The sequence below is a fragment of the Phyllostomus discolor genome, chromosome 12, assembly GCF_004126475.2.
Source record: "Phyllostomus discolor isolate MPI-MPIP mPhyDis1 chromosome 12, mPhyDis1.pri.v3, whole genome shotgun sequence".
Classification (NCBI taxonomy): domain Eukaryota; kingdom Metazoa; phylum Chordata; class Mammalia; order Chiroptera; family Phyllostomidae; genus Phyllostomus; species Phyllostomus discolor.
This window is the reverse complement of record NC_040914.2, coordinates 21657768-21683872: the sequence shown is the minus strand read 5'-3', so window position 1 is coordinate 21683872 and position 26105 is coordinate 21657768. Positions and strand designations below refer to the sequence as shown.

The window sequence follows — 26105 nt, the reverse complement described above, 5'->3', positions numbered from 1 at the left end:
CAGAATGACAGCGTCTGGATGAGAGAAACTTTTGATGCTGGGTTCATGGTGGCATCCTCAGTACCTATGATAATGCTTACACCTCCTAGGTGTTCCGTTATCCTTCATAAGGGATCTCTAAATACATGGCTAATTATTGTTTCTTTCAAAGCCATCCAGGACTCTCACACACATGAACACATACACACATAACATGAGTTGACTTTGAATGGATTGCAGTAATGGTCAGCCCTTGGAGATGTAGGAAAGGGAAGGGCATTTCAGCAGAAGGAACTGCACATGCAAAGTCTCAGAGACACAAAGGCCCTGGCATGGCTGGTGTGAGATTCAGGGACATGGAGAAATCTGGTAAAATGTCCACCAGGAGACAGGAGTCATGCCAGGTCTTCATCCAGCCCATGCTGATTGCACCTCATTTGGGGCCATAGAGAAGAAACACTGCTGTTCATACTTGGCAGGAAGTGGATGGTGAGTCTCAGGCAACACAATCTGGAGGCACAAGGTGGGTATGTTTGAGGCTCAGGGAGGAGAGGAGGCCACAGGCACTACAAAGGTCATGACATGGAGCAGACAGCATCAATTTTAGCTGCTACTACAAAGAAGGATGGACAAGTCACAGTGACTTCCTGGAATGGGGAGAAGAGAGGGAGGGCAAAGTGGAGAAATGCCACCCACACCTGGTTTCAGAGAAGGCAGCCACCTAGACATCACTGTGATGGTGACCTGAGCAGAGAAGTGCATTTGGGGACCAACGTAACAGCTCACGTTTTCCAATGCTGAGTGGAGGAATTCCAGGGACCATCCAGGAAGAGGTGTCAGAGGGATGTAGAGGATGGTGAGGCACCTACCATACTCACCTGAGAGATTAACTTGAGACAGTGCTGGCTTTCTCCATGCCCTCTGTGGGCCTCGCCACCTTCCTGAAGTGGTACCTGACTCAGGGAGAAGAAATCAAGATCTTTCAGTCCACTTGGTTAGGGCTGCAGTGGGCAGCAGACCCAATCTCCTGTTCTCTGTCCAGGAAATGGAGGGAGACTGAAGTACGAGAAGGTTGGTCTGGCCCCACAGATTGTGTGGAGCACAGCAGGTACCTCCCAGCCAGGACCCTCACAGTGGCTCTCCATGGTGAGTCCTCACCACCAATGCTTAACTCCAGACAGCCCCACCCCTGATTGTTTGGGATCCCCAGCTCTGCTTCGGGACTCATCCACATGCCCCTGCCCTTCTCTCACCTCCCTCCCCGCTGGGGCAAACCTCACATGAGGATGATGAGGCTGAGGAGGAGGAGCAGGATCTTGACAACAGCCTCCGCAATGGCCACCAGCACCACCACTGCCATGGACCCTGATTTTGATAAAAAAAGAGGTTGTGGACAAAGTCACCTCTAGGACCACAATCCTGTGTCTTTCCCCTGTCACTAGGAATCTGTAGGTCACCTTTCTGCATCACTGGATTGAGATCACGTCTACTCTGACCCCTGACCCTGCCCTGACCTTCAGCAGTTCCACAGAAAATAAGAGGCCTAAGTTGGAATTCAGCAAAATAAAACATTCTATTCATTAATGTACACTATGGACAAAATGGAAACACAACATGTTTAACAGCAAAAAATGTTTGCTAATCATTGAATTGATAAGGATTCATATCTCCAGGGCACATAAAGAACTCTTACAACTCAACAACCAAAATTCAAATGAGACTGCCAGTCAAGATGGTGGCATAGACAGACATGGCTCCCCTCTTTGCATAACCACATCAAAATTACAACTAAAATATAGAAAAAGCATCACTTAGAACCATCAGAAATCGAGATAAATGGAAGTCCGACAAATACAGAATTAAAGGAACTACATCCATCCACACTTGTAGGAGGTGTACAGATGTGGAGCAGGCTGGTCTCTTACACATGTGTGGTAGATAAACACTCCACACAGACATCTCAGGAGCAAGCAAGCCTAGCCCCACACCAGGCCCCCCAGTCCAAGGTTCCAGTGCCAGAAAGCTAAGCCCCACAACTTTTGGATGAAAAAAACTAGGGGGAATTATGACAGTAGGAGAAACCACTGGATCCCTAAGCAATTCCTCTTAAAAAACCTACACATGCACTCATCTACTCTGACTCACTCCCTTTGAGCTCAAGTGCCAGGTGCTCCCTAGAAGGGCCCCAGTGGCATGCTGGGAGAGGCTGAAGTGTCTTGCATCAGGGCAAGCAGAGGACTTTGCTCCTTTTCTGAGCCCTCCCTCCACTTGCCCACAGAGCAAGCAGGCTGATACCATATGTGAGACTCCATCAACCTGGCTAACACTGTTAGACCCACATGGGAGATCACCAGAGGCTCTGTCCCACCCAACTTGTGGGCCCACCCAAGCTGCTTTTTCATATGAATGGTTGGCCTTGGCTCATGCTTCACAACTTTCTAAATGCTATCCAACAAGCAATAGCTGGCTTCAGTGAGACCCATGACACTAGCATCAGCCAGATTAGATTCACACCTTGGTTTCACCTGGGAACCTCCAGGCCCAGCACAAATAACAGCCTTCTCAGATTGCTTCATAGCCCAGGAAGGGTAGCCAAAGGCAAAACACAAGTGGGTGCTGACCTTGGCCTGCACCATGGAATATCCCAGGGCCAGTGTACCCAGTGGACCAGCTAAGACAATGTTGGAGCTCCACCATCTGCCCCTGCACAGATGATCCTCCACAGAGGGTGGAAGTTTGTGGCAAGTGGTTACACTAGTCCTTGCAGCTGACTGGCCTGGGTAAATCCCTCCCATGTGACCTGCCAACAGCCAACCAAGGGTCAACTACAAGAGGAGATTGTACTCAGCCCACACAAAGGGTGCACCTCAAATACTAAGCTTCAGTGAGAGGGGAGGTGGGCCACTGGACCCTACAAAAAAACCTACTATATTAACCACACTACCAAGAATGGAGCCAAAGCAGGTCTACCTAAAAACATAGAAACAAACACAGGAAGGCTGCCAAGATGAGGAGCAGACACAGCACCATTTATAAGGATGCTCAAGGAACTTAGTGAGGACCTCAGCACCATAAAAAGATCCACTCAGAAGTGAAGGATTGTTTTTGAAATAAGGAACATTTATAGGGGAACACAAGTACAGTGGATGAAGCCAAGAACAATATCAATGATTTGGAACATAAGGAAGCAAAAAAAATGATCAGAAAACAAGAAGAAAAAAGAATTTAAAAAAAAATGGACCAGTGCTATAAGTAATCTCTGGGACACCTTCAGGAGATCCAACATTTCCATTCATAGGGGTCCAGAAGGACAAGAAAACAGGCAAGAAACTGGAAATCTATTTGAAAAAATAATAAAAGAAACTTCCCTAAAATTGGTGAAGGAAATAGACATACATGTAAGTCCAGGAAGCACAGAGAGAGTCCCAACCAAATTGGACCCAAAGAGGAACACACCCAAGACACATTCATAACTAAATGCCAGGGTTAAAAGATAAAGAGAGAATCTTATAAGCAGTGAGAGAAAGGCAGAGAGTTATTTACAAATGAGTTTCCATAAGATTACCAACTGAATTCTTGAACAGCTTTACAGATAAGAAGGTGCTAGCAAGAAGTATTTAAAGTGATGAAAGCAAGGACCTACAACCTACATTTACTCTGTCCAGCAAAGCTTTCATTTGGAAGAGAAGGGCAAATAAAAGAGCTTCCCAGACAAGGTAAAGCTAAAAGGAATTCCACATCATCAGGCTGTTATTACACAAAATGTGAAAGGGACTTACTGAAAAAGGTAGAAGAAGAACAAAACTATGATCATTAAAATGCCCACAAACTCACAGCTATCAACAGCTAAACCTAAAACACACAAAAGCAAACTAAGCAAACAATCAGAACAAGAACAGAATCACAGGTATGAGGATCATTTGTAGGGTTATCTGATGGGAGGGGGATAGGGAAGAAAGGGGGAAATGGTGCAGGGATGAAGACACATAATTGGTAGGTACAAAATAGGCAGCGGGAGGTTAAGAATATTCAGGAAAAAGACAAGCCAAAGAACTTACATGCACAACTTATGAACAGCATCTAAGGGGAGGGATTGCCAGAGGGAACAGAGGTATGGGATGGAGAGGAAGAAAGGGAGAAAAATGGAAACAACTGTAATAGCATAAACAATAAAACATACTTAAAATGGAAAACAGTAAGAAAAAACAATTAAAAATGGGTAAAAGACTTGAAGAAGATTTTCTGCAAAGATGACACGGAAATGAACAATTAATTGACAAGGAAACAAATGCATTATTTTTATTGCAGATGCAAACAAAACCACAGTGAAACAGCCCTTCACTGGTAGGAATGTGAAATGGTGCTGCCACCGTGGAACACAGTTGGGAATTCCCTCCAAGTTCACCCATACAAACTACGATTTGACTCAGCAATTCCACTCCCAGGTATAAGCCCAAGAAAACAGAGAACATGTGCAAACAGACTGCAAGTGACAGGAAGGGAGGAGAGAGGGAGATAGTGGTGGAAAGAAAGGGAAGGGACAAAAACAAAAAACGTGTATGGATGACACGTTTCCAAGGACAAGGATTCCAGTGTGGGAATTAACTGTTGGAACAGGGGTAGGATGGAGACATGAGGGCAGAGGGGGGGGGGGGGGGGGGATCAGGACGACTGCAACAGAAAAACAATAAAGAAATGAAAAGAATAGTTAAGCAACAGTCACAGCAGCAGTATAACAGCCAAAGAGGGGAAACACCCAATGTGCATCAACTGGTCAATGGAGGAACTGGAAGTGGTACATCCTTACAATGCAAAATTATTCAGTTTTGCATTCATTTTTATTTAAAAGAAATACTACATTGTGGATATACTGCTCTTGATTGCTGAGGTTTTCTTGGTTGATCAGTGTCTCACTGGCCTGATCCACATCCCAGCCTGAAAAGCAAGGACGTTGTATCCCAAGACCCACTTGTTCCAGCCCCATCCCCTCTCCCAAGACCCACCTCAGTCCTCTTGCTTCTCCCTCCCATGCCTCCACTCCAGTGGAGGTATGGGAGGGAGGGATGGCCAGGCAGGAAGAAAGCAGGAACACTTTGGTTCCCATGGGAATTTCAGGCTTCCTAGCCTTGCCCAGACCAGAGGTGAGTTGCCCTTGAAAGTTCAGGGGCTGCTGGGTGGATGTAAGGGTGCGGTGGGTGTTGATTTCCCCCAGCCCCTCCCCAGTCCCCTGGTGCACTCACTGGGCAGAAGGAGGTTCACAGAGAGGTGCAGGGAGCCCTGAGGATTCTGGGCCTGGCAGGTGAGTTTCCCTGTATCTCCGACCTGCACTCTGGGCAGCTCCAGGACCCCAGGCTCAGGGGAGCTCCGGATTTGGTTCTTGTGTGTCCAGCTCAGCCTGGCAGGGGGGTTGCTGTCGACTCCACAGACCAGACGCAGGTATCTATTATGAACTTCAAGACATGAACTGCCTCAGGACTGGGGTGCGGAGAGGAGGAGAAAAAGAACAAGGGTCAGAGTGACACAGAGATCAAGGGAAAGAAGAAGAGTACACACAGAGAGCAGTGGAGAGACAGACACACACACGTGTAGTCTGACAAACTCTCTCACCCCTCGCTGGTGGGAATGTGACTGTCTACCTTCTGCACAGAGCTGCACTTTACCACTTCTCCAAAACCAGAAAGAACATTTCAAGTAGCTACATTTGATTTTAGGAACTTATCCCACAGAGACAGACACGCACAGGTGGGAGAGCAGACACAGGAGAACTCATTGCAGAGTTTAGGTTAACAGAAGAAGAGGAAGCCTGTGGTTCTCCATTGGTAGATGACCTGACATGACCACACCCTCATGCTGTGGGACAGGCCACAATCAGGGGGAGGAAGGAGGACATGGGTCCTACTGATGTCCAAGGACCTATCAGATCCTTCAGGTGGACAAACCAGAGCTCACAGCAGCGTCTGGACACTTTTCACATACCCAGAGGGGACTGGGCATCTCAGGACACACTTCAGTACCTTTTCAACTGTAGGTCCTGTGACTATATTACCAGTTTAAACATGTCGATTAAAGTATCAGAGGGAAACTAAAACATATGCTGGAGAGCTGGTCAGGAGAGGAAGGGACAGGGGCCCTGAGAGGCCTGCTCTGCATGTGGATGGTGCCTTGTTCTCCTGGTGCCGGGCGAAGGGGACAGGAGGGTCCTTGGGACAGGGTGGGGGGGAGAGCTGATGGAACAGCTGCTCACAGCACCCATGGGGGAGGAGGAACAGAAGGACACTGGGTTCTCCACATGTGGGAGTCTGGTCACTGGGATGACTTCAGGATGAGGTAGGACCCCCACTGCCCTGGTTTGGAAGAGGCTCTGCTCCCCAATAGCCCATGACAAGCTCCTTCCTACCTGAGTTGCTTCTTCGGAACAGAGTTACAGTCAAGTTCTGTGGAGAGTCTGGGACAGAAAGATATTGGGGACCAAAGTCAGTGGTGGGGTCAGGGAGACATTGGCTCTTTATGCCCAGAAGCTGCTTAAATGGGGAAAAGGAGGAAGCAGGCAGGCCACTGACCCTACCCCAGAGCATACTCTGGACCCAGTACTCAGTGTCTGAGGCCCTGACCCCCAACCATCCTTTGCCCTCAGGCCCCCAGCAGGGACCCCATATCTGGGTCCAGTTCTCACAGGACACATTGAGGTGGATGGTTCTCGTCGTCACTCTGGCACCAGGCAAGGTCACCTCACAGGTCAGGCTGGCACCATGGTCCTGGGGCTGTGGGGTGAGGGTGAGCACTGAGGAGTTGTGGGTCTTGGGGACCAGGGAGGGGTGAGTAGCTGACATCCAGGAGAAGAGGAGGGGCGTGCCCCGCTCACAGGCCCAGGGCACAGAGCAGGTCAGGTCCATGGGGCAGCCAGACTCCAGGTTCCCAGGGATGAGGATGTCAGGTGTGTGGTTGAGGGCTGGTGAGGAGAAGGGGGGACAGGGTATCAGGATGAAGGTCCCATGTGCAGCCCTGAGAGAAACCTCAGACTGTGCTCCAGCTCCTCCCTCTGAGCCCTCACCTGCTGCACCCCCATCACCTCCAGGATGGGGCCATCCCAGCCCTGCCCCAGGGTCACTTTGAACTTTCCCTGTGGCGTCTCCAGGAGACTGTGTCTTACCTGTCACATGCACGGTGAGCTTGTAATCTTTGAAAGAAAATTTCATAGATCCTCTCTCCACCCGAAAAAAGTATGATCCGCCATGTGTCTTCCTGGCGTCTCTGATGTCCAGGGAGCAGCTGTAGTTCCTGGGATCCCCAAGGAGGAAGAATCGGCCCTGGGTCCCCTCCTGCACTTTATGATCTGGTTTGTTTGTAGCCACTGGAGCAACGTTGTTTGTATTAGCTCCATCCAGGAACCAGAATCCATAAGCTGGGTCAGGCTCAGTGTAGCCAATCTTGGGGTAGGACACATTGCAGGGCACAGAGACACACAGGCCCTCCTGCACCGTCACCAACTTCTGTACTTGCATCATGAATCCTGGAGACTGAGCCTGGGCCCCTGCAGAGAATAAAGGGTCAGCCACAGCCCTCACACTACCTACCCCGCATAGACCCTCAGGCACTCACCTGCCCATAGCAGAGGCAGCAGCAGCCACAGCATCTCTGGAGGTATCTGGGCCTCTACGTGTGAAAAGGAGGAAGGCAATGCAGGGCAACCACAGAAGCTGAGGAGGAACATGGGGCCTCCCTGTCCACAGAGGAGGAACCTCAGAGCTGGAGCTCAGCCCCTTTCTGTGCAGAGCAGGCAGACACCCTGCAGCCCAGGGAACCTGCACACCCACCTGGACAATCCTTCCTCAGGCCCTCTCTCCCACTGCAGGTCCCACAGTAGCAGCAGAAGCAGCAGCAGCAGCAGCCTCTCTGAGGCTGGCAGTGTCATGTGCCCTCTGGGAGAGTTTGCTTCTCAGGGTGCATCTATCAAAAACTGGAACGAAATACTGTAATAGTGACCAAAGACTGCACAGGAAGATGAGAGTAAGGTCACAGAGGTAACACTCATCAGAGGAAAAGCTTCAAAGGGACTCTATCAGGGGCAGGACAGCCCTTTGAGTTCAGCCATCTGCTTCCCAGGTCCACTCCTGAGAGCCCTGAGGCCAGGGAGGGTGACAGACGACCAAGTCACACCCCTCAGAACCCTGGCCCACTTCCTGCTTCCCTTCATGCCCTCCTCCATGGAGGGCACTTCCTGTTCTTACTGTTGATGCTGTTACACATGTGCCACAGTTTTCCCCACTTTGCCAACCTCCACCCAGGCCCCACAACACCCTTACCTTCACCACACTATTTATTCTCTGAGTGCTGGGCTTTGCATATATGTTCTTTACCTAACCTCTTTTTTTGAGAGAGAGGGAGGGGTGAAAGAAAGGACAATAGGAGAAAGGGAAACATCAGTGTGCTAGAGATACACTGATCATTTTCCTCCCACATGTCCCCAGCTGGTGACCTGGCCCATAACACAGGCATGTGCCTTGCCTGGAAGTTGAACTGGGGACATTTGCCTCACAGTCCAGTGCTAGGTCCACTGACCCACACCAGCCAGGACATCGCTAATCTCTTTACATTTTTTCATTCAGCCCCCTTACCCTCCCATCTGAGGTCTGTTGTCTGATGCATGTACCCATGCCTCTGGTTCTATTGTGTTCATCAGTTTTTGTTCCCTGATTCCACACATAGAAGTGTGAGATCACATGGTGTTTGTCTTTCACTGACTGGCTGGTTGCTCTTAGCATAATAATCTGCAGTTCCATCCACACTGTCACAAGGGTAAGAGCTCCCATTTTACAGCTGAGTAGTATTCCATTGTGTGAATGTACCAGGGTTCTCTATCCACTCAGCTGCTGATGGGCACTTGGTCTGTTTCCAGGCTTGGCTATTGTAAATAATGCTGCAATGAACACAGATGTGTATACATTACAGGCGATTGGTGTTTTGGGATTCATACAGTATATTCTCGGAAGTAGGATTTCTGTATCAAAAGGCAGTTTCATTTTTAATTTTGTGAAGAAACTCCATATTGTTTTGCACAAGGGATGCACCAGCCTGAATTCCCACCAACAGTGTAGGAGGGTTCCCTTTTTCTCCATCTCCTCACCAGCACTTGTTGTTTGTTGATTTATTGATGGTAGCCTTTTTGACAAGTATGAGGTGACACCTTGTTGTAGTTTTAATTGGCATCACTCTGATGATTAGTGACATTGAGCATCTTTTCCTATGTCTGTGGGACACATCTGTGTGTACTCTACAGAGAAGTGTCTGTGTCCATTCGGGTCTTCTGTCCATTTTTTAAAATTTATTTTACCCTCACCTAGGAAAATTGTTCATTGTTTTTAGACAGAGAACAAAGGACAGGAAAAGGGAGAGACAGAAACACTGATGTGAGAGAGAAATACTCATTGTTTGCCTCCTGATGTGCCCAGAACAGGGATTGAACCTGCAACCTAGATATGTGCTCTGGCCAGAAATCAAACCTGCAACTCTTCAGTTATGTGACAAAGTTCCAACCAACTGAGCCACACCAGCCAAGACCCTCAGCCCATATTGAAATTGGATTGTTTATTCTCCTGGTGTTTGGTCGTATAACTTCATGATACACTTGGAAATTAATCCCTTACCAGATGTATCATTGGCAATCATGTTCCCCCATACACTGGGTTCCCTTTTCATTTAGTGGGTGGTTTCATTTGTTGTGCTGACGTTTTCAGTTTGATGTGGTCCCATTTTCTTATTTCTTTTTTGTGTCCCTTGCCCTCCAGGATAAATTGGAAAAAATATTGCTATGTAAGGTGTCTGCAATATTACTTCCTGTATTTTCTCCTAGGATTTTTATGGTCTTGTGACTTATATGTGATCCATTTTGAGTATATTCTTCTGTGTGATGCAAGCTGGTGATCTAGTTCCATTTTTTGTCTGTATTTACTTAACTTTGCCAACTCCGTTTTATGAAGAGACTGTTTTCATTCCATTGTTTTCTCTTGACTCCCTGTCAAATAGTAAAAGTCCATAAAGCCTTGGGTTGATTTCTGTGTGCCATGTTCCCTTCCATCAATAGATATCATTAAAGCCTCCACCAAAAAACTTCTAGATGTAATGAATGAATTTGACAAAGTAGCATATACAAAAATTTTTATTCATATATCAGTGGCTTTTTATATAGGAATAATGAATTATCAGAAAGAGAAACTAACAAAATAATTCTATTGACTATTGTAACACAAAAGTAAGGTACTTGGAATAAATGTAACCAAGAGGGTAAAAGACATGTACAGAAAACACTATAAGACATTGTAGAAAAATAGAGGAAGATACAAACAAGAGGAAGCATATATCATGTTCACGGACTGGAAGAGTTAACATCATGAAAATAGCATACTAACCAAATAAATCTAAAACCCAATACAAATCCTCTTAAAACAACAATAGAGTATTTCACATATAGAAAACTAATATTCCAAAACTTTGTATGGAACCATCCAAAATATCTCCAAATAACCTCAGCAATCCTGAGAAAGAAGGACAAATGTGGAGTATCAAACTATACTACAAAGCCATTGTAATCAAAACAGCCAGGTACTGGCACAAGAACACACATACAAAACAACGGAAATAATTTTATGCAAAATAGAAATGGGTTCCTTTGCCCAAACCCCCTAGTCACAGGCTGTAGAGTGTGAGGAGGTCAGCCCAGACAAAACTGGGACTCAGGAACATGGGAGATTGCCTGGGTCCAGGAGACTGAGGAAGCCCATTGTCTTTCCTCCCTCAGCATCCACATGGTGAGCATGTTCTCTCCACTCACAAGGTCACACACTGTCCCAGGACTCACTGTCCAGAGGGGCCACAACACATGTTCAGGTATTTGGACTCCTCGGGGCAGAAGCTGCGATGTAGGGTGCACATTTGGGGTGGGGTGCCACTCACTCCCTGGTTGGAGGCAGGGTCTCAGGAGGACTGGGCAGAGGGGACACTGGGCTAGAGAGTTGGGGATTCTGTGTGTTAACACATACTGGGGACATCAAGGGGAGGAGACCCACTGGAAAGGCATGTGGGAAACACAGGCTGGGATTCTCTGTACCGAGGGGTTTGGTGGGACAGAGTGTGCAGAAAGGAGCAATTTAGAAACAGGTAAACACTTCTCCTTTCATATTGGCTGTCTTCATCACTGGTATCTCACAGGCCAGAATTCTCATTGCTCCAGAGCATGGCTGGGTCTTCCAACCTCCTGGGCTTTTCCAGTGCAGGCTCTGCTCCCAGCAGTCTGGGGGGCAGGAACCTTGGAGTGAGGAACACCAGCCTGGGAGTCGTCTGCCCACAGGGTTGGTGAGGACGTCCTGAGAGAGGACACACGCACCTCTTTTCACAGATGGTTGCTTTTTCACTGTGTGGCTGGAGGGGTCTACAAGAAAGTAGGGGGGACCCATGTGAGGCAACACCTCCTTACACCCATGTTGGTGTTCTTGATACATTTTTGGGGGACAGAAATATAGGAGAAATGCCCCACAAAAACAACTCAGTGAATCATCACCAAAAAAAACACTCTTGAGGACATAAAGATGCATTTTCTTTGCTCTGACAGGCATGCATCAGTGGGTTGGGTGACATCCTATAAAGGAAAGGTCACCCGTTAGACTCATGTCTGGGCACAAACCTGGACTGTGGGTTTGGTCCAGGTCAGGTGCTTATGAGGTGCAACCCATCCATGTTTCTTCCTCACACCCATCTTTCTCTCCATTCCTCCCTCCCTCCTTCCCTCTCTAACAATAAATAAATAAATATATAAACAAAAAATAAGATAGAAGAAAATAAAATGTTCTGGGCAACTCAGGACCTCCCCTGGAGCCATCATTATCACCAAATCCAGTCCCACCAAAGGAGCCCCAATCCTCACCTTAAATGTAATTGTGTCCTTAATTTCTTTTTTTATTATTATTAACCAAGCATGGTATCTTTACACCACAGTTTTGCATACATTTTTAAAGACTTAAATGTAGAAAATACTAGAGCCTGTTCTTTTCCACCAAATTCAGGAATCTGCCCATCCCATAATATGCCCCTCCCAGAACCATTCCACACAACAAAAAGTGGAGTCAGACCTGTGGTCACAGAGGAGGGAGGAATAGGGTCCAGCTTTCATAACATTCCCACACCATCAGTGATGCCTGCATTTTCAGTGTGGATCCCACCTGCAGCCCCACAGCCCTCCTGGGCCCCTGTTCTGACCAACTCACTCTTTCCCAGCAGGACTGAGCTGCTGCATCTCTGAGGTCAGATGCGCTGGACCACATCAGTCTGTTTTTGGCTGCCCCGGATTTGCAGAAAAATGAGAGAAAGGAGCATAGGGAAACCACAGATAATGTCACTGCCTGCACAAGAGGAGCTTGTAACCCACAGGCCATCAGATCTGGAAAGCCTTCTAGCTCCACCTCTTTGGTCTGCCGAGGAAGACTCGGAGGTCCAGAGTGGCAAGGGAATTGCCTCAATCACAGCAGTGCCCTGTCTCATGCACCACTGTGCTCACAGGTAGCCACTTCATCAATGTTTGCCTGCTCAGGATCTGCTGGGCTTGCAAACAGGATGCTTGCCCTGGCTGGTGTGGCCCAGTGGATTGGGCAACAGCCTGCAAACCATGTGGTCTCCAGTTCAATTCCCAGCCAAGACACATGCCTGGGTTCAGGACCAGGTCCCGGGAGGGGAGCACATGAGGGACAACCACACATTGATATTTCTCTCCCTCTCTTCCTCCCTCCCTTCCCCTCTGACTAAAAATAAATAAATAAAATCTTTTATTTTAAAGAACGAAAACAGGAAGCTTGTGTTAATCTGAGAGTGAAGAATTGTCAACTCCTCCCATGAGGTGAAGAAGAAAATTTCACTAATTCATTCATTTATTCATTCATTAAATATCATCTACACTGTGCCCTCACACTTCCAGTAAAGGGGTGAATGGGAGAGATCTGCTCCTTTACTTTCAGAAGAGCAACATCTGGTTGGGAGACAGGCAGGTTCCTTGACACTTCCATCTGTGCAGGACGGGTGGCTGTGATGGGGAGGCACAGGCTAGGGCTGTGTACAGCTCTCCTTCTGAGGACTGGAAGGTAAGTTCTCAGGGAGAAACACGCAGTGTGGACAAGATAGGGACTCTCAGGCAGTCACAAAGGGTATCCATCCTGCAGGTGATTCTGGGAATTACTGGGTTCAGGCAGGGTATTCTCAATCCCACTCACTCTCCCACTGTGCTGGAGATACTGCACTAGCTACCCAGTTAGGTTCTGCTTGTGACCAAAACCACCTCTGGCCCATCAGTGGTCTGTCCACCACCCATATGGGGTGCTTCATGAGCCCAGAACACAGGGTGGTTTCTGGGGATCCATAGAAAGTGGGGGTGGGGTGCTGTCCGTGGTGCTGATGAAGAACTGAGGCAGGAAATGGTGTGTCTCAGCCTACAGCGTGCATTTATTACTATACTGGCTATTTGCCATCTACGATAGTGTAAGGTCAACTTGACTGGGCCACGGGCTGCAGAGATTAAACATCACTTGTGGTTGTTTCTCTAAGGGTATTTCCAGGTGAGATTAGAATATTAAATCTGTGGACTCAGCAAAGTAGAATGTCCTTCCCTAGTGTGGGTGGGCAGCATATCCAATCCACTGAGGGCCTAAACAGAACCAAAAGCAGACTCGTATGTGTGTATAGTATTTATGTGATTATTTTTCACATTTTCATTTCCAACATAGGCAGCTTAAAAATGTGTTAAAGACATGTTATCTTCCCCTTCTTTCTTAGTCAGTGTTTGTGGAGTGGATGCCTCTTTCAGTCCACTTCTTTGAGACCTAAGTGTCCAAAATGGCGTGACCCCAAGGGGAGAGAGAAAGGGTACAACTCACATAGGGTTCACCAGGCACTTCCTGGGGTCCAGAACTCTACTGTCTCTTCTGAGACTCTGATGAATGCTAGGGTTCTCTCCAACAACCCAGAGATGCATCTTGCATTGGGGTTGTGCCAGAACCAGAACTCATAGCAATATAATGGAAGATGCTAAGGTCAGGAAAACCTCAACACTGAACCAATGATAAATAAGGCATCTTCTCTTGGAAGTCTTTTCATTAACTTCATTCAGGTGTGTTCACTCATATGACTGGGAGGATGTGTCTATTGGGGAATCTCAGTAAAAATTATTGGGTGTTCTCAGCCTAACATTTCTCCCTATAGTCCTGGTTTTGTAGAAAAAGATAAATCTTCAGGATCAGGAAATTTTCACTGCTATACTACACCTCTTTCTTTTTGTTTGACTCCATGTAGGAGTGCACTCTTTTTTCACTTTCTTGTTTGGATGTTGCTGGGGAAAGTTTGACTCCTTTTACTCAGCCATCATGAGTTCATGTAATGCATGGTGGGTCTCAGTGCTTCTAGCATCAGAGTAAGTTGTGGGCAGAAACTTGCTTTTTCAAGGGACAAAGAACCTTCACACAATGAACACACACCTTACATGAGGACCTGCATACAGGGCTTTCCATGTGTAACAACACCCTTGTGAGATGGGGTTGGTCTGCCCTCATTAACAGCTCAGGAAACTGAGGTACAGAGAGGTGATGTGACTGATGTTCTGGTTGTCATGCTCTTGGAAGCAGAGAAATTAGAACTCCATCCAATTTTTCCAATTCTAAAGCCCCATTACCGTCCACAGCTAAGAATATCCAGGACATCATTTATAACCCAGTAACTAGAGGAGTATTTACTCCATAAGAATCAGTGTCTGAAGCTTTACCAGAGAAGCTCTGGGCTCCTGGGCCAAGATGGCTTTGAATTTCTGAGTACAAGGTGCTGAGGCCACACCTCTTGGCCTCAAAGACTTCAGCTTATGAGAGTTGAGGGAACTTCGATGGAGCATTGGAATTCATCATGATTTGATCAGGAAGACTTGTGGGCACAACCCTGACACTGAAAGCATGAGAGCGTCCTATGTATGAGCTCCCCTTTCTCATCCTGTGCTCTTACAAACCCAGCTCTGTTCTGAGGTGGCAGAGGCTCCAGTACCAGCTAGTCCCAAACAGGAAGGATTATTTTCTCACCTGTACTGTGTTCTTGAAAGGTGTGATGTTCAGAGGTGTGGAGTATTTGACACATAAGTGTAAAGTTCTTCTTTAATCACTAAAGGTGTAATAGGTTTTGGCTTCACCCACATTTAAAGCCACAAAAATAGCAGAGGTAGGTTCTGGAATTCCTCCTGTCCCTCTCCTCAGTCTGTTCCCCAGGAACCAGGCATTGAGTGTCCCACACCATGAGCTGTCCTGGGACTGCCTAGTGTACTCAGGGCCCAGGTGGTCCTGGCCCCACACTCATAGGAGACACTGAGCTGGATGGTTTTCTGTCATCACACAACCTTTAGGAATCATTATGCATAAAATAGTTGATGCCAAATTCTTGTCCTACTGGGCTGATGATATAAAACTGTTTTGTCTCTGAATACCTCTCATTTGCTCTGATAGAGTAAACTCTCCCGTCCTTCCAGCCTTGTTGTGAAGCAATTTGCTGTAATTCAGTAACAGTGGTCTAGCAAAGGGATTGCCTGTCCTTCCACTACTGATGATAGACCTGATGGGATCCAGGCATCAGGATTCTGCTTTTCATGGTGCTGAAATAGTGCCAGGTCCTGAGCTCAAAGATGACCCAGCTCTGAAAGGGGTCTGACCTCTCTAGCATAGGATCCAAGTCCGGAGGTGGTGAAAAGTTGGGGCCTGCCTAAGAGGAAGGGTTGTGGGGACACGTGAACTCTCTTATCAGCAGGCTGGTGCTCCCTTATCCTTCTCTCTGCTCCCTATGTTATCCACAATGATTCTTCTTCATGTAGTTACTCTGGGTGGGAGTGGGGCATAGTTTCAGGGTAGAGATGAAAATTGCAGTGTGACTGCACTCACTTCATTTTAGAAGTTTGCAGGGAAAAGACAGAACTTTGAAGAGAAACTCTCCTGGGGGATTGATTGAAAGGGGTTGCTCAGGGATTCAGAAGGACCAGGGAGGATAGGTTTTTGTAGGCAGGACAAAGAGAATCAGGGAAGTAAGAACAGCCCTCAGTGGCCTTTCACTTGTAGATGAGGAGGCCACAGGTGTCTGTGGGGAGGTGGTTTTAGACAAAGAGAGGGGAGAAACCAAGCAGCAGTGATTGAGGAGTGAGGGGGTTTCTCATGATATCTCTGGAGCTGCAGGCACCACACTCCCACTCTGGCCTCAGAGAGAATAAAGGGGAAGCTCCCTGCAGCCCAGTTCAGAATGAGCTCCAGGAAGTCACAGGAGACACTGCATTTTAGGGCATCCAAATGTCTGGGGGGCAGGACTCTTCCCTGTTGGTCCTGGTGTGCCTTTTTTGCTCTATAGCATTTAATTGACTGACTTCTTTAGAGAACATATGACCAGGAATGACCAAAAGGCACAGGAACTTATTTATAAAAATAGAGTATTTATTCTTATATGTTCAAACTTCACCTTCAAATTACTCTCCATTGGATGCAATACACTTATCAAGATTTTTTCCCACTGCTCAAAACAGTATTTGAACTTGTCTGTCTTAAAGCTTTTTGTGCTTCTGCCATTTTTTTGTTATACCTCTTTCCATCAGCAATACATCTCCATTGAAGGACTGTTTTCAAAAGACAACAAACAAAAAAGAGTTACCCAGGGCAAAATCAAAAGAACAGCAATGGGATGGTAGGAGGGTCATGCCATTTTTGGTCAAAAGCTGCTGAAAACTCAGCACAGTGAGGGCAGGTGCAGTCATAAATCACCCATCAGGAAATAGGCAAATGCACTGAAAGAGTCTTCAAAAAAGTTTGCAAAAAAAAAAGTTCTCTGTATATAGTCTCTCACAACACCACCACGTGGTGCACTGAAATGGTGGGTTTCTAGAACACTCACCTAGTGGTGGAAGCCTGTAGTACAAAGGCCCGCCCTCCAGAAGATAATTCTATTTTGGGGGGTCACCTCATATAATGTATTTTTACTAAATACATCCTGTGTAAAACACATTCTTTAGGAAAACAAACCAATCTTCTTTCTCACCATCATCAGGAACTTGCTCAAACATCAGAGTTCATACTCTCAGATGCCCCATACTATACCCTCATGTCACCCCATCTTTTCCTTGCATGTTTTCTCCCTAAACACATATGGCCATTCAACATGTTCTAATAATTGTATATAATTATTTGCATCCTATCTTTCTGTCTTCAGAATGACAGCTTCTGGATGAGAGAAACTTTTGATGCTGGGTTCATGGTTGCATCTTCAGTACCTACAACAACGCTGGCACCTCCTATGTGTTCAGTTATCCTTGCTAAGGAGTCTCTAAATACATGGCTAATTATCATTTCTTTCAAAGCCATCCAGGACTCACACACACATGAACATATATACACGTAACATGAGTTGACTTTTAATTGATCGGAGAAATGGTCAGCACTTGGAGATGTGGGAAAGGGAAGGGTATTTCAGCAGAAGAAACTGCACATGCAAAGTCTCAGAGTCACAAAGGCCCTGGCATGGCTGGTGTGAGATGGTGTGAGATTCAGGGACATGGAGGAATCTGGTAAAACGTCCAGCAGGGGAAAGATCATGCCAGGTCTTCATCCAGTCTATGCTGATTGCACCTGATCTTGGGCCACAGAGAAGAAACACTGCTGTTCAAACTTGGCAGGAAGTGGATGGTGAGTCTCAGGCAACACAATCTGGAGGCACAAGGTGGGTATGTTCAAGGCTCAGGGAGGAGAGGAGGCCACAGGCACTACAAAGGTCATGATGTGGGGGAGAGGGCATCAAGTCTAGCTGCTACTAGGAAGAAGGATAGACAAGTCTTAGTGACTTCCTGGAATGGGGAGAAGGGAGGGAGGGCAAAGTGGAGAAATGCCACCCAGACCTGGTTTTAGAGAAGGCAGCCACCTAGTCATCACTGTGATGGTGACCTGAGCAGAGAAGTGCATTCAGGGAGCAAGGGAGCAGCTCAAGTTTTGCAATCTTGAGTGGAGGAATCCCACTGACAATCCTGGAGGAGGTATCAGAGGGATGCTGAGGGTGGTGAGACACCTACCATACTCACCTGAGAGATTAACTTGAGACAGTGTTGGCTTTCTCCATGCCCTGTGTGGGCCTCGTCACCTTCCTCAAGTGGTACCTGACCCAGAGAAAAGAGATCAAGGTCTTTCAGTCCAGTTGGTTTGGGCTACAGTGGGCAGCAGACACAGTCTCCTGTCCCCTATGCAGGAAATGGAGGGAGACTGAAGTACGAGAAGGTTGGTCTGGCCCCACAGATTGTGTGGAGCACAGCAGATACCTCCCAGTCAGGACCCTCACAGTGGCTCTCCATGGTGAGTCCTCACCCACCAGTGCTTAACTCAAGACAGCCCCATCCCTGATTGTTTGGGATCCCCAGCTCTGCTTCTGGACTCAGACACATACCCCTGTGTCACTCTCACCTTGCTACCCCCTGGGGCATAGCTCACATGAGGATGATGAGGCAGAGGAGGAAGAGCAGGATCTTGACAATAGCTTCCATAATGACCACCAGCACTACCACTGCCATGAACCCTGATTTTGCTAAAAAGATGTTGTGGACAAAGTCACCTGCTGGACTACAGTCCTGGGTCCTTCCCCTCTCACTAGGAATCTGGAGGTCACCTTCCTGCATCACTGGATTCAGATCATGTCTACTCTGACCCCCGGACCCTGCCCTGACCTTCAGCAGTTCCACAGAAAATAAAAGGCCTAAGTTGGAATTCAGCAAAAGAAAACATTCCATTCATTAATTAACACTACGGACAAAGTGGAAAGCCAACCTGTTTAACAGGAAAAATGTTCACTAATCATTGAATTGATAAGGATTAGTATCTCCAGTGCACATAAAGAACTCTTACAACTCAACAACCAAAATTCAAATGAGGCTTCCAGTCAAGATGGCAGCATAGGCAGACATGGCTCCCCTCTTTGCATAACCACATCAAAATTAAAACTAAAATATAGAAAAACATCACTCAGAACCATCAGAATCAAGTTGAATGGAAGTCAGACAAATACAGAATTAAAGGAACCACATCCATTCAGACTAGTAGGAGGTGCACAGACGTGGAAAAGCTGCTCTTTTATCCATTTGTGTCACATAAACATTCCAGAGAGATATCTCAGGAACGAGAAAACCTAGCCCCACACCAGGCCCCACAGTCTAGGGTTCCAGTGCCACAAAGGTAAGTCCCCACAACTTCTGGATGTAAAAACCAGATGGAATTTCATCAGTAGAAGAAACTGCTGGATCTCTAAGCACTCCCTCTTAAAGAACCTACACATACACTCATCTACTCTGACTCACTCCCTCTGAGCTCAAGTGCCAGGGTGGCCCCGAGAAATGCCCAAGCACCCTACTGGGAGAGGCTAAATTGTCTGGCATCGGGGAAAATAAGGGCCATTGTTCCTTTTCTGAGCCTTCCCCACAGTGATCCACAGTGCCAGCAGGCTATTGCCATATCTGAGACTCCATCACCAGGGCTAACACTGTTAGACCCACCTAGGAGATCTCCAGAGACTCTGTCCCATCCAACCTATGGGTCCACTCAAGCTGCTTTTTCATATGAATGGCTGGCCTTGGCTCATGCTTCACAACTTTCTAAATGCTATCAAACAAGCAACAGCTGGCTTCAGTGAGCCCCAGGCCTGGCACTACCAGCAGCCAGATTAGATTCACACCTTGGTTTCACCTGGGAACCTCTAGGCCCAGCACAAATAACAGCCTTCTCAGATTGCTTCATAGCCCAGGAAGGGTAGCCACAGGCAAAACACAAGTGGGTGCTGACCTTGGCCTGTACCATCTGGAATATCCCAGGGCCAGTGCACCCAGTGGACAACTACAGACTACACTGGAGCTCCACCATCCTTCCCCTGCACAGCTGAAGCTCCACAGATGGTGGAAGTTTGTGGTAAGTGGTTACGGCCAGTCCTTGCAGCTGACTGGCCTGGGTAAATTTCTCCCAGTGATCTGCCAACAGCAACCAAGGCTCAACTACAAGAGGAGATTGTACTCAGCCCACACAAAGGGCACACCTAAAATACTAAGTTTCAGTGAGAGGGGAGGCTGTGCCACTGGACCCTACAAAAACCCTACTATATTAACCACACTACGAAGACATGAAACCAAAGCAGTTCTACCTAAAACATAGAAACAAACAGAGGAAGGATGCCAAGATGAGGAGACAGACACAGCACCATTTATAAGGATGCTCAAGGAACTTAGTGAGGACCTCAGCACCATAAAAAAGATCCAGTCAGAAATGAAGGATTCAGTAATTGAAATAAAGAACAATTTACAGGGGAACAAAAGTAGAGTGGATGAAGCCAAGAACCATATCAATGATTTGGAACATAAGGTAGCAAAAGAAAACAACCAATCAGAAAACAAGAAGAAAAAAGAATCTAAAAAAATGACAGTGGTATAAGCAGCCCCTGGGACAACTTCAAGGCGTCCAACATTTGCATCATAGGGGAGCCAGAAGGACAAGAAAACAGGCAAGAACTTAGAAATCTATTTGAAAAAATAATGAAAGAAAACTTCCCTAAATTGGTGATGGAAATAGACATGTAAGTCCATGAAGCACAGAGAGTCCCAACCAAATTGGACCCAAAGAGGAACACACCAAGACACATCATAATTAAATGCCAGGAGTTAAAGATAAAGACAGAATCTTATAAGCAGTGAGAGAAAGGCAGAGAGTTATTTACAAACGAATTTCCATAAGACTACCAACTGAATTCTTTAAAAACTTTACAGATAAGAAGGTGCTGGCAAGAAGTAATCAAGGTGCTAAAAGCAAGGACCTACAACCTACATTTCTCTATCCAGCAAAGCTTTCATTTAGAAGGGAAGGGCAGGTAAAGTGCTTCCCAGACAAGGTAAAGCTAAAGGAATTCAACATCATCGAGCCATTATTACATGAAATGTTAAAGAGACTTACTGAATAAGAAGAACATCAAAAGTATGAACATTAAATGCCAACAAACTCACAGCTATCAACAACTAAACTGAAAAAAAACTAAGCAAACAATCAGAACAGAAACAGAATGACAGGTGTGAGGATCATTTGTCAGGTTATATGATGGGGGCGGGGGAGGGAAGAAAGGGAGAAATGATGCAGGGATCATGATACATAATTGGTAGGCCCAAAATAGGCAAAGGGAGGTTAAGAATATACAGGAAAGAGCCCTGGCTGGCGTAGCTCAGTGGATTGAGCGCGGGCTGTGAACCAGGCATCGCAGGTTCAATTCCCAGTCAGGGCACATGCCTGGCTTGCAGGCCATGGCCCACAGCAACCACACATTGATGTCTTTCTCCTTCTTTCTCTCCCCTCCTTCTCTCTCCCTTCCCTCTCTAAAGATAAATAAATAAAATCTTTAAAAAAAAAGAATATACAGGAAAGAAAGAAGCCAAAGAACTTACATGCACAACCCACAGGCAGGATCTAAGAGGTGGGATTGCCAGAGGGAAGGGAGGCATCAGATGGAGGGGAGCAAAGGGAGAAAATTGGGATAACTGTAACAGCATAAAGAGTAAAATATACTTAAAATGGAAAAAAGTCAAACAAACCAATTAAAAATGTGTAAAACACTTGAAAAAATGTTTCCTTCAAAGATGATGCAGAAATGAACAATTATTCACAAGAAAACAAACGGCATTGTTTTTATTGCAGAAATGCAAACAAAACCACAGTGAAACAGCCCTTCCCTGGTGGGAATGTGAAATGGTGCTGCCACCGTGGAACACAGTCGGGAATTCCCTCCAAGTTCACCCATACAAACTGCAATTTGACTCAGCAATTCCACGCCCAGGTACATGGCCCAAGAAAACAGAGAACATGTGCAAACAGACTGAAAGTGACAGGAAGGGAGGAGAGAGGGGGATAGTGGTGGGAAAAGGGGAAGAGACAAGACAAAAAAAAATCTATGAGTGACATTTAATCCATGTAATCCAAGGACAAGGATTACAGTGTGGGAATTAACTGTTGGAACAGCGGGTAGGAGGGAGACAGGAGAGCATGGGGGGCAGGGAGAATCAGGACAACTGCAGCAGAAAAACAATAAATAAATGAAAAGAAAAGTTAAGGAACATTCACAGCAGCATTATAACAGCCAAAGAGGGGAAACACCCAAATGTGCATCAACTGGTCAATGGAGGAACTGGAAGTGGTACATCCATACAATGCAAAATTATTCACTTTTGCATTCATTTCTCTTTAAAAGAAATACTGCATTGTGGATATACTGTTCTTGGTTGCTGAGGTTTCCTTGGTTTATCAGGGTCTCACTGGCCTGATCCACAACCCAGCCTGAAAAGCAAAGACTTTGTTCCCCAAGAAACACGTGTCCCAGCCCCATCCCCTTTCTCAAGATCCACCTCCATCTTCTTGCTTCTCCCTCCCAACCTCCACTCAAGTCCACAGTCATGGCCAGGCGGGGAGAAAACAGGAACACTTTGGTTCCCACAGAAATTTCAGGCTTCACAGCCTTGCCCAGGCCAGAGCTGAGCTGCCCTCGGAAGTTCAGGGGATGGTGGGTGATTGTGAGGGTGCAGTGGGTGCTGATTTCCCCCAGCCCCTCCCCAGTCCCCTGGTGCACTCACTGGGCAGAAGGAGGTTCACAGAGAGGTGCAGGGAGCCCTGAGGATTCTGGGCCTGGCAGGTAAGTTTCCCTGCATCTCCGACCTGCACTCTGGGCAGCTCCAGGGCCCCAGGCTCAGGGGAGCTCTGGATCCAGTTCTTTTGTGTCCAGCTCAGCCTGGCAGGGGGGTTGCTGTCGACTCCACAGACCAGACGCAGGTATTCACCCTCCATGACTTCAATAGATGAACCACCCTCCAGGACTGTGCATGCTGGAGAAAAGAGACAGGGAGTCAGAGTGACACAGAGATCAAGGGAGAGAGGAGGAGTACACACAGAGAGCAGTGGCGAGACAGACGCACACACATAGTCTGACAAACTCTCTCACCCCTCGCTGGTGGGAATGTGACTGTCTACCTTCTGCATAGAGCTGCACTTGACCACTTCTCTCAAAACCAGAAAGAACATGTGAAGTAGCTACATTTTGATTTGGGAACTTATGCCACAGAGACAGATATGCACAGGTGGGAGAGCAGACACAGGAGAACTCATTGCAGAGTTTAGGTTAATAGAAGAAGAGGAAGCCCATGGTTCTTCATTGGTAGATGACCTGCTCACGACCACACCCTCCATGCTGTGGGACAGGCCACAGTCAGGGGGAGGAAGGAGGACGTGGGTCCTACTGATGTCCAAGGACCTGTCACATCCTTCAGGTGGACAAACCAGGACTCACAGCAGGGTGTGGACAGTGTTCACGTCCCCAGAGGGGACTTGGGCATCTGTGGACAGACTTCAGTACCTTTTCAACTGTAGGTCCTCGGACTATATTACCTATTCAAAACATGTCAGTTAAACTATCAGAGGGAAATTAAAACATTGTGCCTGGAGGGCTCATCATAAGAAAAAGGGACAGGGGCCCTGAGAGGCTGCTCTGCATATGGGTGGTGCCTTGTTCTCCTGGTGCAGCTGACAGGGGACAGGAGGGTCCTTGGGACAGGGTGGGAGGAGGGCTGATGGAACAGCTTCTCACAGCAGCCCTGCGGGAGGAAGAGTAGAGGGACACTGGGTTCACCCACATGTGGGAGTCTGGTCACTAGGTTGACTTCAGGATGAGGTAGGACCCACACTGCCCTGGTCTGGAAGAGGCTCTGCCTGCCCACAGCCCATGATGAGGTTCTTCCTACCTGAGCTGTTTCCTCGGAAGAGGGTTACAGTCAAGTTCTGTGGAGAGTCTGGGACAGAAAGACATTGAGAGCCAAAGTCAGTGGTGAGGTCAGAGAGACATTGGTTCTTTGTCCCCAGAAGCTTCCTAAATGGGGGAAAGGAGGAATCAGGCATGAACATGACTCCATCCCATAGTAGATCCAGGACCCAGCACCCAGTGTCTCAGAACCTGACCCGCACTGATCCTGTGGCTCTCTGACCCCAGCAGGGACCTGATGTCTAGGTCCAGTTCTCACAGGACACATTGAGATGGATAGTCCTCATGATCACTCTGGTACCAGGCAAGGTCACCTCACAGGTCAGGGTGGCACCATTTGTCCTGGGGCTGTGGAGTGAGGGTGAGCACTGAGGAATTGTGGGTCATGGGGACCAGGGAGGGGTGAATAGCTGACGTCCAGGAGGAGAGGAGGGGCGTGCCCCGCTCACATGCCCAGGGCACAGAGCAGGTCAGGTCCATGGGGCAGCCAGACTCCAGGTTCCCAGGGATGAGGATATCAGGTGTGTGGTTGAGGGCTGGTGAGAAGGGGGGACAGGGAACAGAATGAAGGTCCCATGTGCAGCCCTGAGAGAAACCTCAGGCTGTGCTCCAGCTCCTCCCTCTGAGCCCTGACCTGCTGCATCCCCATCACCTCCCAGGATGGGGCCATCCCAGCCCTGCCCCAGGGTCACTTTGAACTTTCCCTGTGGCCTCTCCAGGAGACTGTTCCTTACCAGTCACATTCAAGGTGAGCTTGTAATCTGTGAAAGAAAATTTCATACTACGTCCTCTCTCCACCCGAAAAAAGTATGATCCACCATCTGTCTTCCTGGCGTCTCTGATGTCCAGGGAGCAGCTGTAGTTCCTGGGATCCCCAAGGAGAAGGAATCAGCCCTGGGTCCCCTCCTGCACTCTACGATCTGGTTTGTTTGTGGCCACTGGAGCATACTGGAATTTATAAGCTCTTTCCAGGAACCAGAAGCCATAAGCTGGGTCAGACTCAGTCCAGCCTTCCTGGGGGTAGGACACATTGCAGGGCACGTAGACACACAGGCCCTCCTGCACCGTCACCAACTCCTGTACTTGCAGCATGTATGTAGGATCCTGACTGAGCCAGGGCCCCTGAAGAGAAGGAAGGGTCAGCCACAGCCCCCATACTACCTACCCCACACAGACCTTTGGGTACTCACCTGCCCACAGCAGGGTCAGGGGCAGCAGCAGCAGCAGCATCTCTGGAGGTTTCTCCACTCCTTGGGTGTAAAAAGGAGGAAGGCAGCACAGGGCAACCACAGAAGCTGAGGAGGAATATGGGGCCTCCCCCACCACAGAGGAGGAACCTCAGAGCTGGAGCTCAGCCCCTCTCTGCACAGAGCAGGCAGACACCCTGCAGCCCAGGGAGCCTGCACACCCGCCTGGGCAATCCTCCCTCAGGTCCTCTCTCCCATTGCAGGTCCCACAGCTGCAGCAGCAGCAGCAGCAGCCTCTCTGGGGCTGGCAGTGTCATGTTTCCTCTGGGAAAGATTGATTCTCAGGGTTTGTCTCTCAAAAACTAGAACAAAATATTGCAATAGTGACAGAAGACTGCACAGGAAGATGAGAGTGAGTCACAGGGGTGAATCTCATCAGAGGAGAAGCTCCAGAGGGTCCCTGTCAGGGGCAAGACAGCCCTTTGAGTTCAGCCATCCACTCCCCAGGTCCACTCCTGAGAGCCCTGAGGCCAGAGAGGGTGACAGACGACCAAGTCACACCCCTCAGAACCCTGGCCCACTTCCTGCTTCCCTTCATGCCCTCCTCCATGGAGGTCACCTCCTGTTCTTACTGTTGATGCTATTACACATGTGCCACAATTTTCCCCACTTTGCCCACTTCCACCCAGGCCCCACAACACCTTGGCCTTCAGTACACTATTATCTGTGTCCTGGGCTTTCCATATATGTTCTCTATTTAATCTTAATTTTTTGAGAGAGAGGGAGGGAGCAGGTGAAGGAAAGGAGAAAAAGAGGAAGGGAAACATTGATGTGCTAGGGATATATTGATTGGGAGCCTCCCACATATCCCCAAATGGAGACCTGGCCCACAACCCAGGCATGTGCTCTGACCAGGATTCGAACCAGCGACTTTTTCGTTCACAGACTAGTGCTCATTCCAATAACCCACACCAGCCAGGACATCACTCATCTCTTTACCTTCTTTTACCCAGCCCCCCTTACCCTCCCTTCTGAGATCTGTTGTCTGGTGCATGTACCCATGCCTCTGGTTCTATTTTGTTCATC

General features: G+C 47.7%; 2 protein-coding genes and 1 long non-coding RNA gene across 3 annotated transcripts; all 3 read right to left on the bottom strand.

Annotated features, from left to right (window-relative positions):
• Positions 1-1255: 1255 nt before the first annotated feature.
• On the bottom strand, positions 1256-9645 carry LOC114510591 (myeloid cell surface antigen CD33-like). Its single transcript, XM_036012862.1, has 6 exons — positions 9624-9645; positions 7579-7632; positions 7130-7510; positions 6653-6928; positions 6377-6424; positions 1256-1344 (listed from the first exon to the last, which is right to left on the bottom strand). Exons 1-6 carry the CDS (start codon positions 9643-9645, stop codon positions 1256-1258), a joined length of 870 nt encoding a protein of 289 aa, XP_035868755.1.
• An 8098-nt stretch (positions 9646-17743) lies between these two features.
• Positions 17744-18546, bottom strand: LOC118497759. The gene is made up of 3 exons (XR_004900294.1): positions 18498-18546; positions 18091-18169; positions 17744-17819 (listed from the first exon to the last, which is right to left on the bottom strand). It is a non-coding gene; the product is annotated as an uncharacterized LOC118497759 (long non-coding RNA).
• A 3761-nt stretch (positions 18547-22307) lies between these two features.
• Positions 22308-25056, bottom strand: LOC114510590 (sialic acid-binding Ig-like lectin 8). The gene is given in 6 exon segments (XM_036013258.1): positions 22308-22903; positions 23816-23863; positions 24092-24170; positions 24172-24368; positions 24567-24954; positions 25023-25056. Coding segments are annotated over 5 exon segments (1011 nt in total). The 5' UTR covers positions 24925-24954; positions 25023-25056; the 3' UTR covers positions 22308-22574.
• Positions 25057-26105: the final 1049 nt, after the last annotated feature.

What these genes read in the sequence shown, in the direction of transcription:
- LOC114510591 (XM_036012862.1), bottom strand. Translation starts at nt 9,645, where the DNA reads ATGATTGCCAATGATACATCTG. An exon ending in GATTGCCAATGATACATCTG is followed by an intron (nt 7,633 to 9,623) that starts GTAAGGGATTAA and finishes TTTCACACGTAG; the next exon opens with AGGCCCAGATACCTCCAGAG. An exon ending in GCTGCCTCTGCTATGGGCAG is followed by an intron (nt 7,511 to 7,578) that starts GTGAGTGCCTGA and finishes TATTCTCTGCAG; the next exon opens with GGGCCCAGGCTCAGTCTCCA.